Source organism: Crassostrea angulata, chromosome 5, assembly GCF_025612915.1.
Source record: "Crassostrea angulata isolate pt1a10 chromosome 5, ASM2561291v2, whole genome shotgun sequence".
In the NCBI taxonomy this organism is placed as follows: Eukaryota; Metazoa; Mollusca; class Bivalvia; order Ostreida; family Ostreidae; genus Magallana; species Magallana angulata.
This window is the reverse complement of record NC_069115.1, coordinates 33,510,878-33,526,586: the sequence shown is the minus strand read 5'-3', so window position 1 is coordinate 33,526,586 and position 15,709 is coordinate 33,510,878. Positions and strand designations below refer to the sequence as shown.

At 34.2% G+C, this 15,709-nt stretch overlaps 1 protein-coding gene across 1 annotated transcript in view; it reads right to left on the bottom strand.

The window, feature by feature from the left end:
• The window catches only part of LOC128184684 (GTPase IMAP family member 4-like), a 129,822-nt gene extending 114,640 nt beyond the window's left edge, over positions 1 to 15,182 (bottom strand). Inside the window, exons 1-3 of the mRNA XM_052854253.1 lie at positions 15,111 to 15,182; positions 14,902 to 15,013; positions 598 to 652 (exon numbers count right to left, since the gene is read on the bottom strand). Of these exons, the coding sequence (XP_052710213.1) occupies positions 598 to 652; positions 14,902 to 14,959 (113 nt within the window). The 5' untranslated portion in view covers positions 14,960 to 15,013; positions 15,111 to 15,182. The remainder of the gene's footprint in view (positions 1 to 597; positions 653 to 14,901; positions 15,014 to 15,110) is intronic.
• Positions 15,183 to 15,709: the final 527 nt, after the last annotated feature.

The window sequence follows — 15,709 nt, the reverse complement described above, 5'->3', positions numbered from 1 at the left end:
GAATTTCACAATTTAAGTAAAGGAGTTCGTGGACATCATAACTATACATTCAGTTTTTCCCATATGTGTGGGAATATAGAAGAAATTTTTGTAAGATTTAATGCATTTTCACTATATGGCTATATTGGCCCCGCCATAGGGCCTGAACCCCTGTCCCAGGGTTCATGATTTTCACAATTTGGTAAAGAGTTTCATGAACATCATAAAAACCATTTGGTAAAGAGCTTCATGAACATCATAACCATGCATTCAGTTTTCTCCTACATGTAACATGTGTTGGAGTAGAGAGAGATTTTTGAACATTTGACTTTTTTGCCTATTTTGCCTCGCCTATGGCGCCCCGAGAGTGGTAGAACCAAGAATTTCACAATTTAGATTTCTCCTACTAAAGAGATACTTTGCATTAAAATAATGGTTATAATTGGCCATGTAATTTTTTAAGAAGAAGTTAAAAATGTATACTTGTTAACGCACACCGCACGACAGACGACGCACAACGACGGACGAAGACCGATGGCAATATGTCACCTGAATAACTCGGGTGACGTAAAAATATTACACGTCCAAAGCATTAGACACAAATGCGTTCACACCTACCTCATTTGGTCGTTCTTCGACGTAGTATTGTCTGTTTTTCCAAAGCATTTTCGACCTGAAAATTTATTATAATTCAAAACCAAGAGGTTAAAGGACTACACGACGGGTATTACAGTATGCATCTCTCGCCCAAAATATTTAAGTTCTATAGAAAGCTTTAAAAAAAGCTTATGATAGTTATATATATATATATATATACATATATATATATATATATATATATATATATATATATATATATATATATATATATATATAATATTCAAAAAAGTATCTAAAAGCCTATACCTACAGGGATGTCATTATGTAAAAATGTTAATAAAAGTACTTTTATTAAAGCATATTAATTTTGTATTTCACCTTAAGGGATATAATTAAGAAACACCATAACAATTGTAAGGTTTCTTTCACTGCTTTCCAGCCTTATATTTATCTTCGTCGTTTAGGTAAAATGCATATTTATGTTTTGCAGTGATGGTCGTTCAGCTTTTAGTTATTACTGTTGTAACTGATAAATTTAATAATTATTTAGTAATTTATTACATAATGATTGTAAAAACATGATGATAATTTACTTAAAGAAAACTTTATTTTAAGACGTTAAATGTAAAAACTCTATTTTCATCTAAATGTTGAACTACTTTAAAAAACAACCACTTTGACAAATAGAAGTTTCTCTCAGATTTGGCTATTGCGACAATTAACCTACTTTTTACAATGTGAAGTTCTATTATTATGTTTGATTATCAAAAACAAAATAAGAAACGTATCTTATAAGTTTTATTATCTAATTCTATCATTGCTTTGCTCCGATATGTTTCCCCTTTGATAGGTAAAGCGACGTTAAAAGTTCAGTTAAATCCTTCTCCGTGCCATAAAGGCGCATAGGGCAGGTTCTTAATATCTCCGGTTTCCGTGGTGCTAAGCGGATGAGAGTCATTGACTCCCCCTGAATGGGACACCAGTCCATCTCAGTTTAACCCCCAGCATAAGCCAGTACCCAATTTCAGCTGGATGGACTGAGACAATGTAGATATAGAGACGTTTTTTCAATTGTAAATGTAAACATCTGAGCATATGTTACCACTACTTGTGCATCGTATTTATGCATCTTAATTACATGTATGCAAGCATTCTTACATTTTGAAAATATTTCCAAAAGTTACAATTGTCAAAAATATTTTTATACCCCCGCTCCGAAGAAGAGGGGGTATACTGTTTTACCCTTGTGTGTCTGTCTGTCTGTCCGTCTGTCTGTAACAAAAATTTCTGTCGCATTTATCTCAGCAACTATTTATTGCAGATGCTTGAAATTTTTACAGTGTTTGTTAAGGCATGCCATATGCTGGGATATATTTTTGTATCAATCGGACGTTAACTTCCTGTTAAATGATGACTTTGTTTATTTTTAGCCAAACTTTTCAAACAAATTTTCGTCAAAGATTTCTCAGCAGCTATTTATCGCAGATGATTGAAATTTTTACACAGTCGGTGTTTGTTTAGGCATGCCATATTGTGGGATATATTTCTGTACCAATCGGATGCCAGCTCTCTGTTAAATGTCGACTTTGCTTATTTTGCATCTTCACATCAGAGCGGGGGTATCACTAGCGAGCATTGGCTCACAGATATCTTGATTTCTATTTCTTTAGTTTATTCTTGTCCCTGGTTGTTGTTATTCCCTACCTTAAGAAAAAGGGCAAGGGTATCTGAAACATGGTTTTGAATCTTGTACCAATAAAAACCTTACAGCATTTGTTTTACATCTTACGCAGTACAGTTAAGGTAGTCAATAAAAATAACGGTGAATTTATGTGATGAAAAACGTATACTTTAGTTCAACATGCATGCATCTTAAAATTAATAACAGTCGCTCGAATGCAATATATTCCTAAAGAAAAAACTAAAGAAAAAATATATATACGTGTGTGTGTGTGTGTGTGTGTGTGTGCGTGTGTGCGTGCGTGCGTGCGTGCGTGCGATATGGTAAAAGCAGATGTATTTGTCGGTTTGAGGTCATTTAAAAATTACAATATTGCAACGGCATAATCATGTCAAAATTCATAACTGAATTATAAAATAACGTGATGTTATATCGTATATTTTGAAAAATGTTGCAAACTGTTTTATATTAGGATATTTGTTACTAGAAACCATTACTTATAATGCATTTGTTGAAAAGTTTGGAAGGTCACAGTGTTAATTTCATTAAAAAATAATTAATTTGTAAGATTTTACAAGGATCTCACAAGGTTTTAAATAGCAAAGCATATTTCAAATTCACATGTAAAAGTTGTTCATGATCAGATAAGTGCATGCCATTGCAATTGAATGATTTTGTAGGTACCTGGCTTTAAGATATAGGATATTTTAAACAAAACTGAAGTTGCATTATAATTCAATGCATAATTTTGACTTATTGAAAATAAGTCTATATAGGTAGCATTCTACTAATAATAATGCTGAACAAGATATCCATTTATAATTTTCTCTCAATCTACAACATTTTGTTTTCTTCGCTAAAAATCTGCATGATCGCCTTCATTAATTTGACTTACAGCTTCAATAGCTCATATAATAAGTTGATCCACGAAAGTAAATGTTCATTAAAGTTCAATTTCAACTAACATTTTGTATTGATAGGATCAATGGCCACGAAATTACGTATCCTTGAAACTGTGTTTTTTCCAGAAAATCCACGAAAATTGATACCCACGAAAATTAATGAAACCACATTATATTATAAAAGAAAAGGACTTGCAATTTATATTATGAACGCTTTACATGTACTTGTTGCACACGCCTGCAAAACCGGGACACCGAGCTAGATATAAAAAACGACGGAAATACACCCCCCCCCCCTCAAATACACTACATTTCCCCCATAATTTTGAGGAATGTCCCGATTCCGACCAGTGCAACCACCAGTTACAAATTACACATTACACCACATGCACATTTAACCATAACAGTATACAAAACATTTAACAGTTCATGTAAAAAAAAAATCCAGGATCAGGGCTTTTCCAATTCCCGTCCTGTCGAGGTTCTAGCTCTTCTTTCTCCACACTGGTGTTCCCTTGTGATGTTCCTCTGGGTGGCATTTCATGGATCACGGCACCGAAGCTTCCCTTAATAGTTGGCCGAACAGGGCATTAAACATGTTAACCTTTACCGCCAGTCTCACCAAACTCACCTAGCGGATCTCCGTCACCCGGCGGTACAAATACCCTATTTGCCACTGGGGTAACTCCCCTGGGGCATACCCTCAAGTGAGATCAATACACCTAACTCAATGCTGAAGTTTTGAACCCTTATTCAGCTCCCTAAATCCAAAAGCCTACGATACTACCAGTGTGCAGTCAGGACAGAAGTATGTTGGCAACTCCCTGACCTCATCGTCTCCCCTACCCACACAGTTGGGGTGAAACCAATCTTTACACTGGTCACAGTGCACCATAAGAACCACAGGAGTTTTGGTTTTACATATAGAATACTCATATCGTTTGCGTTTCCCACCCCGTCTCTTGCGCCCCTGCCTCTCCGGCGCCTGAAGCTGATGCTCGATAGCTGTGAAGTCGCCCAGTTCTAAGTCACTAATGGCGAATACATCTGAATATTGCGTTATAAGCTGCACCGCCTCATCGCGCACTTCAGGCGGAGCATTAATCCGAATGTCATCAAGTAACTCTTTGATGTGTGTGGGTACTTCATAAGGACTCTCCGTTCCGACCTGTCTCACTGACGCCTTCGGAATCCCTGCTCCGGTCGTAGGCGCCGCGGTTGCTAAGGGCTGACCCTGCCGAAAAATGTGCGCCCGCGGCGTGTGGTTCATGAGACACAACTTTATCCTCGTTTCTGACTTGTTAAATGACCTCGACGAAATTACCCCTACCGGAAATTCATCCAAGGGCTCAAGAATCAAGTCAGAGATTTCATCGGATATCTCGCAATCAATCCTCTGACAATGGAGGTAGACGCATGCGACGTACCGAGACAGTCTGCACAGAGGGAGAACTTGCCTTAAACATGGACTCTATCGTCAGACTTGCCCCGACACGCAATTCCCCTGTGCTGCAGTGCAATTGTACTCCATGCTCCTGCATAAAATCAATGCCCAGTAGCATTTCACCTTAATGTAGGGCAACGTACACTAGATGTCATAATTGGGTCCCCCTATTTTTATAAGAGCATTCCCTTGTGATCCGATCACCATGGTTGGCTCGCCCCAAGCGATGTTTACATCAATACTAGCGGAGATTTCAGGCCGCGGAGACATCTTTTCATAAACCCGCTGTGCTATAATTGTGATCTCAGTTGCAGTATCGACCACCGCACTCATCAGGACACAATTGATCTTGATTGGTATGCGCCACGCACTTTCCCCGTAGCCAAGCCCCCCCCCCCCCCCCCCGACCGTACCGATGGCACGACTCGATTGGGCGCCCCCCCCCCAACTGTTGGAGTATCTGAGAAATGCATCTGCCTACCATCAGCCGGTTTACTAGTACGCGGGCCCTGACGATGTAATGATTCAGACCGCGGTCGATTTTGGCACTTTATCCGAAAATGCCCCTGCTAATTGCATGCATAGAACAACCCGGACCCCCTGGGCCCCTTTAGGTACCGTTTTCCATCTGTTTCTGGCCAAGCTAGAGTGTGCGACGGACTCTTGTCTTTGTGAAACATCACGCTTCATTGAGCCATAGAAATCACTACGCGGTGCTGGCGAGGAAGATCTTGACCGCTCCCCACCGGACAACTGACCGTCTCGGGACACGGAAAGAAATCCCCTGCGCCGTGGCGCAAGAGCTTGTTTGATTAGTTGGTACGTCTTGACCCTTCGTACAGCTTCGTCTACAGTGATGGGAGGATTATCGATGAGTTTCCGTCCGGCTCGCGGATCCTGCAGCCCATCGCGAACCGTAGGACTGCCTGCTCTTGGGGCACTTGTCCCGGAACTCTCGCCCCTAGAGCACGCTGCGCGACTTCCATAACCCGCCCTCCCCCTTGCTCTAAACTCTCGGACCCCTGGGACATAGCGTTTAACTCTACTTGAAATGCAGCTTGGAGCGTGCCCTTGCCAAACCGCTGTTCAAAGTGCAAAGCTAGTTCCTCAATGCTTATCCCCCCCCCCCCCCCCCCCCGCGGTGAAAGGATATGAAAATACTTTAATGCAGGGCCTTCAACCGATAAACTTAGGACCAACAATCTGTCGTCGGCTCTCCAACCGTAGCACCTTGCCAAAGTTCCAAAGTTTTGAATTTTGCATAAAACAACCCCCACTCTTTATGATCGTTTATGGAGCAACTGAAGCCTCCAGGCCATATATCGATGGAAGTAAATCTTGCAAAAAATTGGAAGGAGTGGATCCAAGGCTTCGATATATATATATATCTTACGGCTACAGGAATCGGAGAGAAGGACTGTGTTTTGCGTTGTTTTGATGCCACATTCCGTTTTCCGTGTAAACTTGATGAAAGTTAAGACGGTTTTTCGGGATCCAGTTGAATGAATGTTTGATTAAGAAGAACATATGATTCTAGTAACGGTTTTGATCAAACTGACATGTTTGGCCTTCACTTGGTATGTTTTTTATTTTATTTTTGAAACAGTAGGGTAGTGTTGTTCTATCTCATTTTTCTGTTAAGGAATGTACGTAAGCTATTTATAGTTGGCACGTGATAATGCACCAATGTGGCAGTAATGTACTGCCCGGTTTTATTGCACTGACATCTGTAATAAAGGATAACTTTGGGTTTTTGATCTGATTCAAAGCAGTTATTTGAATATTTGAATTTTTGAATATAACAATGAAAATCAGACGCTTAACTGCTTATAAGCTTCCTTAACACCCCCGCGCTGTAAGTTCTTGAATTTTTTGACACAGGGTCAATTGGTACCGTAACTTTTAATGAGAAATTACATAAAGTTTAAATTGTTTGGATAATTCTTAAAACAAAAAAGTGACCCCGAGGTAAATTGAAAAGAAGAAGAAGAATAATAATAAAAAACATAAAGAAAACAAGAGGTTTTTCACCTGAAAGGTGGAAAGACCTAATCAACACAGACCCAAACAAGTGTATCAGCGAAGAGCGAAGTAAAAATCGACAAGGGTATCATGATCACAGACGAGTTGTAAAGAAGAAAAATGAGAATGAAGGAAGTAAACCAAAAAACAGACTGAACTGTTCTCTCGAATGTATGTGTCCCTTAGTTCAACGAAAGGAGAGTAGAATGATTTGGAGGTGCATGACTATGCACTGTGACAACTGTTGATGGAACTATTAACAGACATTTGTACATTGACATAGTAAGCGTTATAGGACAGTCATCACTTTCCCGATCAATTTTTCAAAATTTCATGTTTCAAGATGTCAATGTCCTGATAAACAGAGCGAGAGATGTTGAAAAATATAAGGCTAGAAATAATATCATTTCCGTTGCCAAGCACAGTCCCCTGATTTGAATTGATAGAAATGTGTAGTTAAAACTAAGCGATTGAAGTGTTGTGCTAAAAATATCCGGACAACTGCTGAACTTTCTCATTCGTAAACGCAGATGTGACTGACGTTGACTGTATAATATATCCAGAACCTCTACAGACCGTTACCAAAGCGTATCAGAAAGGTGATTTAGTTGAAGGAGGAAATAACAAAATACTGCACACAGATGAATCTTCTCATAGGTTGATTGTGATTAGCTTCGACAACAGTAATTATTTAATTGATAAATAACCCTAATTATTTGATTGTTGTAAAAACCCATTGTGAAACGTCAGTATATGTCATTTATCGTCATTATCAAGTCGTACAGATGATTGGTCTATTTTTAAAATGCCCTTCAGTATGCTTCTGACACCGGAAATTGTTAAACAAACATTGATCACGCGACGAGTCAGCAAGTGGCTGTTTACGTAATGGCGAATGCACTGGCTTGAACTTGTTAAATGCAAGGAAATATATTCTAATACATGAAATGAAATTGAATTAAAAACACTTTTCCACTTTTCATTTTAACTTGGATATACCGTTTGCAGAACAGTAAAATAGTTCACAATCGATCAGTTACAATTTATATTGTTTTAATAACAAGTCTTGATTATGAACTCATCGTTTACGGGACTGTGCATTGGTAATAAGCCATGATTTGAAAATTAGATGATTTTGAACTTTCTTACCCAGAGATAAAATAAGCTGCGGCTTATTTTCAAGGTTTTAGGGTATATTTTAAGAAATAAAAGATAACTAGGTAAATCTGCGAGAGTTAGTAGTGCGTTTTTCCACAACAGTAAAATGTTTAACATTTATTAAGTTTTAACAGTTATCATTACCCCGAAAACTTTCCGAGTTATTGATACCTAAATCGTGTATTAAGAATAGTTTGTATTCGAAAATTGCTTGCAAACAAACCAAAAAGGGATATTTTTTTCATATAGTTATGCGGTTTGGAGAATCAAGAGTATTTTTTGTGTAGATCATAATTAAGTAAAAAATTGAGCCTTAATATTGTATGAATGATGTTAATCACTCAATTACATGAACAATGAAACTTTATTAAAAAACTTCTTTCATCACACTTACATTATATTATTAGAAATAAATCCTTTAAAATGACGGATGGATCTCGCGTTCTTTACATCTGAATTACATGGAACTGAGTTTAATTTTCTTACAGCATCTGCAATAAATGACTTTATATCGAACTCTAAGAGGCATACAATTATCCTCTATATAAATGTCAGTAATTGTTATAACACTAAGATATTTTGGTACAAAATAATGGTGAATAGTATACATAATCATAAGTTCCCGTCTTTCAGTTAAAGCTACGTGGTCCGATTTTCTGGCTATTACAGTATCTAATAATTATTTATACAAACCCATTATCTTAAAAAGGTTAGAGATATTTTGCCTATTGACCAAGGGCCATAACTCTGTCGAAAATGGCTCGATCGTACCCAATATCGAACTTGATCTAGATATCATCATGATAATCCTGTATACCAAATTTCATTTCAATATGTTCATCCTCTGCGAAGAAAATAAGTGGAAACTGCAAATTACTGGAATTTTCCTAAGTCCAAGGGCAATAGCTCTGTCGAAAAAGGCTCGATCGTACATAATATCGAACTTGACCTAGATATTATCATGATAAACTTGTATACCAAATTTCATTTCAATATGTTCATCCTCTGCAAATTCGAAGAAAATGAGCAGAAACTGCAAATAACTGGAATTTTTCTACGTCCAAGGGCCATAAATCTGTCGAAAATGGCTCGATCGTACCCAATATCGAACTTGATGTAGATAGAATCATGATAAACCTGTACACCTAATTTCATTTCAATACGTTTATCCTCTGCGAAGAAAATGAGCGGAAACTGCAAATAACTGGAATTTTTCTACGTCCAAGGGATATAACTCTGTCGAAAATGGCTCGATCGTACCCAATATCAAACTTGATGTAGATAGAATCATGATAAACCTGTACACCTAATTTCATTTCAATACGTTTATCCTCTGCGAAGAAAATGAGCGGAAACTGCAAATAACTGGAATTTTTCTACGTCCAAGAGATATAACTCTGTCGAAAATGGCTCGATCGTACCCAATATCAAACTTGAGCCAGATATTATCATGATAAACCTGTATACCAAATTTCATTTCAATATGTTCATCCCCTGCGAAGAAAATGAGCGGAAACTGCAAATAACTGGAATTTTTCTACGTCCAAGGCCAATTACTCTGTCGAAAAAGGCTCGATCGTACCCAATATCGAACTTGACCTAGATTTCTCATAATAAACCTGTATACCAAATTTCATTTCAATATGTTTATCTGCTGGTAAGAAAATGAACGGAAACTGTTGGTGGACCGACAGACAGCAGAAAAGCAATACGCCCTCTCTTCTTCGAAGGGGGGCATAATAACAAAGCAAATCATCATGGAAATGTTTAGAAAAGGGAATCATTTGGTACTGTCCCCTGAATGTTTGGGTTTATTTAACCAGTTTGTTACACATCGATTGCACAATTGGCAAACGTCAGAAATATTAGTAAAGAAAATGTTCACAGGTTTATAATTGAGTTGCTAAAACTTTTAAGACATTTGTTTGTGGCGATTCAAAGTAGTAGATGTACATGAAATACAATCATACCCGCATGGACATCAAAGACAAATTTAATAAACAACCGATATCCGTTTGTTTTGTATAAACATTTTGTACATCACCTTTTGATTGAAATATGGCTCAATTGACCGGGAAAACTAAAGAATATCCATTATAATACATATACTTGGCAAAAAAATCGTTTAAATGCGTATTTAAAATTTGATATAAAATCGGCCCAAGCAGTTTTAAGATCGCACTCCGTTTACCTTTGAGGTCAGAACTAGGAGTCCCGTGACAATTTTTGCAGCTTGTAGCTGTTCAAAGCTTGTCCAAAAAGTTCGTGAACAATAGCGTTTTTGTCATTTTAAACGTCGGGTTACATGTATTTTATATATATTGTATATCTAAATCTTTGTCATAAAATTTAAAATCAAACTAAAGTGGTTTTGAATGTTTTCCATAGAAATAAAGCAAAATTTTAATGTATCAAAGGCTCCGGATGTTATCACGGCCCAGCGTACAAATTGTTCAAACTTTGTAATTAAGTTTTTAGATATGAATATTTACAGTTTTTATAAAACATTTCAAAACTTCATAACCTTCTATTGTGATGTAGTCTGTATGGGTTAGGTCATTTTCATACGTCGTTTGGAAATAATTTTAAACCAGCAGATGACTTTTAAAAGATATTAATGCAAGAATATGTCTTTAAAACGCATGATAAAGCGACGTCGTCTGACTGCACGGAACAGCGCGCCATCATAAAAAATGTGTCGACTGAGGTAAAACACGGAGAGAAACGAAACAAACTATATATATAATATTGAGGAAACAGGAAAGACATCAAAATAGTTCGAGATACTTATCCACAAGTTGCACAAGTGATATTTTGATGGAATATGCGATTGTACATTTGACCTAACGGTGAATGTGGCATATTTAATACCCTTAGATAAACCAAGGACTACGACGTTATAGAAACTCAACGACAGACAATGTATATACATTCATAACTCCATTACAAAAACGAACATTGCTCTGATTTTCTTACATATACATTATTATGCTCTATATTACAATATTATACAAATGAAATACTTTCCTGATAATGGCGTTGCTATTTTGAATAAAATTACACGTGTCCACGAACTTTTTCGACCACCCTCGTATATTGCAGACATTATTAACTTTTTTAATTTATGTGGAAGAGCAACACTCCCATACAACAGAAGTGTATTCCAGTATTGGTCTTACCAAAGTTAATTTAAGGATTACGTTTACATGTACTGAGGGTTTAAGATTTCCAAAAATATTTATACATAGTTCAATATCTGAAGTCCAAAAGTGTTTTAAAAACACAAAATAACAACGTTATTAACAAATATCGATATTGATATCCATGATTTGTTTATTTGAGGAAGATATACTCCGACAAAGGTAGATGGATATTAAAACAGAGGAAATTCGGACTAATTTTCTCAGTTTCTTTTTTTCTCGTAAGGTTCCTCGACACACCAAAATTTTATTTTATGGATCGATAGAGAATCTTTTTGAAACATGATTCCACAAAACAGAGATCAATATCGGCTTTCAGTTATTATACGATTTTTTTTGTATTTTTTCAGTGAAATAGGAAAAACTGTTTTGCAGACAAACAGAATATATTAGAGCTTAAAACTTGTTGTCAATTAATGTGTAATATAATTATAAATTAATTCATGTCAAAGATCGTTTGGTCAAGTGTTTAATTTTTTAATTAAAACAATATTTCTGAAAATCAAAATTGTAATTCTTTAATATCTTTTTAATCTATGGATAAAATTTTAAAAATAACATATAGTCACATAAACTATTTACTAAATAATGATACTTTACAAAGAAATTGAAATGAAAATGCGAAATTTTGGAAAAATTGCTATTTATCAAATTTGAACCGATCCCGATTGAAAAAAACTGATCCCGATCAGAATTATTTTAAAATTGAAATTTCACAAATAAACTGCAGTTTTTTTTCTAAGTAATTGTTATGAATTATAAAGTTAGTAAATGACGAAACCATTTTACAGCTAAACAACCTAATTTTTTGCAAAATTCTGATTCATTCTAACTTTATGTGATTTCGTTCGGGATCAGTTTAATTACAATTGGGATCGGTTCGATCTTAAAATTTTCCATTTATACTTTAATTTCACTATTTGGTTTCAATTTCTTGTTGAAATATGATTGTACAGCAATTGTTAAATGCGAGTAACAGTTTATCTGCAGTTTTTATCCATAGATTTAAAAAATATATACAATCCTTTTTTTTTTCATTTTCATAAATATTTTTTTTACAAAAATATTTCAAAGTTTATCTGGCCGTTTTTGATATGTATTTATAGATAATTGTATTGTGCATTAATTGATAACAAATTTTTAGCTCTAATATATCTTGTTCGCAGCTAAAACGATGTTTCCAGTTTCTATAAAAAAAAAAATACAAAAAAATTCATATAAAATAATCAAAGGCCGATATAGGTGTCATTTTTGAATAATCATTTCTCAAAGAAAATTCTTCATCGATCCATCAAATAATGCATTGGTTTGTCGAGCCACCTTAAAAACTTTCTGTTGCAATGTAATTGCAAAAATGCAGTTTCTATATGTTTTTTCATATCATTTTTCATATTTTATGGTTGTATTTACTCGTCTATGAATTTATATCACCGGCTAGTACGCGATTGGAAAAATCTTTGAAATACATAAAATCAATTCAATATAAAATACATTTGTATCTAGAAATTTTGATCATTGACCTTGTATAATGTTAATGTCAACATAATACAGACAACAAAAAAAGTTTTAAGCAATCAATGGTTTGGAGCTCCTATTAGTCAGTTTTTTGAAAACTTGATCAAAAATGGGTGCAATTTTGGAAATTGATAGAGGAAATTCGGACTTAATTAAACTAAAAGCAATATGAGCTGCATTTTTCATGATGAATTTTTATTTTTACGAAAATGATATTTTTTACAAAAATGACAAAAATATTATGGTTTTTTTTATTTCTTTTCGCCAAATTTTGTTAAAAAGGCTGTTACGCAGCCTTCATTGGAGCATAACTGAATTATTGTCGTCCTGTACAAAAATTGAATTGCTATATGTTCCTTAGAAGAAAAATCTTTCCTCTTGCAAAAATTAATGATTTTTCCTAACCTTAATTATCATACAAGTTAAAGTTATATGCAGACTTATCATACTAGCAGCTTTTTGCAGCAAACTAAAATTTAAAAAAATACAGCTCATATTGCTTTAAAATATGAGCTTAAAACGATTCAGTCAAATATAAAATTAGTAAAGCTATTCGTATTTTATCATTTCCCAACCTACAAATTGTTTTTATTATTTCTAATAATTACAAAATAAAGAAAACCTTGAAAATGGTGGATAATATTGACAAAAAATAGCACCACAATAGTGGGGCTATAATGTGCAATAAGTACTTTTTCGTTCCTATTAGTGGATTTTTTTTCGCCCCTGAGTAAACGTTATCCTTAATATTAAGTTTCCTATGAAGTCCTTGTTTACCAGAAAACGCTAGACGTAGATCTTTATGAGAAAAAAAAACAATATCTAACTGACACTTTTCATAAAACAATTGTGGAATTCCAATACGTTTTGATTTGTTGAAAAATACAACTTTGGTTTCATTAGGATCCATTTTGAGTAACATCATCTCTAGGTATAGAATCATTTTTCTAATTTTTCAAGTTATAACGACCAGATTATGTACCTAATAAATGAATGGTCCGATTTTCTTAATCATGGTATCATTCGAAAGGTGTTATAAAATAAAAATATTCCACTAATGGAATATTCAAAATTTTAATATTTGCCGAAATAATTTTACATTGAAGTCTATGGGCAACGCATGTTTGTTAAGATAATGCAAGATGTATCTTGAAATTCACACACATTTCTTTGTGAATATATGCAGTAACATTCTCTTTATTAAAATATAAAATGAATCATTTACCTCAAATATTTTAACAAAATGAAAAAAAATATTTTCGTCGAGGAATGATAACTGTTAACTTATTCAAATTGATTCAAAATTGTTCAATTAAGAAGAAAACAACGTTATTTAGTGAAAATGGCGTTATGAATAGCAATTCCTCTGCTGGCACATTCCATGATGCACGCTAGTGCATCATGGAAAATATGCCAGCAGAGCAGTTGCTATTCATAACGCTATGTTCACTAAATAATCGTTGTTTATTACTTATATTTGCATTTTACCACTCGCAAACACCCTGTATTAGCCTAACATTAGACCTTGACATTTAACTATTGCAACAAAAATGAACGTTCAGACTGTAATGATTTTTTTAAATTCAGATTTGTTAACAAAACCTAACATTAGACCTTGACATTTAAATATTGCAACAAAAATGAACGTTCAGACTGTAATGATTTTTTTATATTTAGATTTGTTAATAAAACCAATGATATATTATAACAGCAATGCCTTTAAAATGTTAATACAAGACATGTTTTAAATACATCTATTTTATGGAACTTGAGAAAAACACATGATGTATCGTATAGTGGTTTAAATCTACATGTATAACGTCATGGAAAAGTATATGACGTCACACTTTTATGACGTCATAGTACGCCAACAGTAAGGTACATAAATCAAGGTATAGCTAAGAAGAGTTATCTTTCCTTATACATTGAATTTTGTACATGAAAATATAAAAAATCAAACACTTTCGTTTTATTTGGGTACATTTTAATTATACAATAATAAATAACATTGGTAATTGATTAAAATTAAATATGAATAAAATTAAAATACCTTGTATTTTATTTTAAACTTAAGACAATTTATATTAAACACCACATATTTTTTATTAGAAATATTCACCTTCCTATGGACTTACAGTGGAAAAGAAAAAAATGATATGGAGATATTATTTCTTGATTATGCAATGAAAACTTGAAGGTCCTTACTTAACAGATATTCTGGGGAAAAAAATCATTGTTTTATATGTACTATGAAAAATTTAAATTGAATTCCTAAAAAGATATATCGTTAACGTATTTCAAGTTAGTAGATTGATGCAACAAATATCACATATTTTAAGTTATCCTTTGCTCCATGCTTCTATGCATGAAATAATTTGTTTCATATTGTGATGTACTTACTTTGTATGCAAATCCATACTACAATAGTTAATATGATAGTGCAACTACCTGAGCACATTTTTCAACTGCTACGATGAAAGTATTTCTCTTTTTGTTCTGTGGTATGAACGTTCTAAAAATAGAAAAACAATCAAAACTATTATTCACCGTACCTAAATATTTAACATATTTTAATTCGTAATAAGCATTGTCGTTACACATATACTTACATTATACAATAGCTATCACTGAGAGTGGTTTTAGGCCCTTTTAAGATCTATATGTATTGAATGCAAGGACTGAAAAAATAAAAGATTACAATAAGTTAGTCAAACATTAACCACATGTACAGAGCGGAATTTTAGTATACGTATGCGCACATATTCCGAGTATACAATGTCGTTATTTTTTATAGTGTTCATTTTTATAGTTTTATGTGCCGTACTCTTTTACTACAAAAACTCATACATGTAGATGTTAGACTCAAACTGCCATATGGGACAATTCTGGCTGTATCTCTTAGTTAACGTACTGATGTAGATTAACAGTAATTTTACTAATTCTTATGATCAGTTCATTAATAAGTTAAAAGAAAGATGTACATATAAAAAAAGTTAAATGTTTTCTTTGATAATTCATGCGGGCTATGAAGGTAGCGATCATTGCAGAAAAAAAATTACATATTTACATAACCCACCGCTAACGCAGATTGAGGATTTTTTCTGCAATGCCGCCATCTTCATATTCCTCATGAATCACAAAAAATTATTTTATTGAATATATATTTTCTTTCAAAATTCCAAATGCGCCAATTTATGAAATGTTGTCC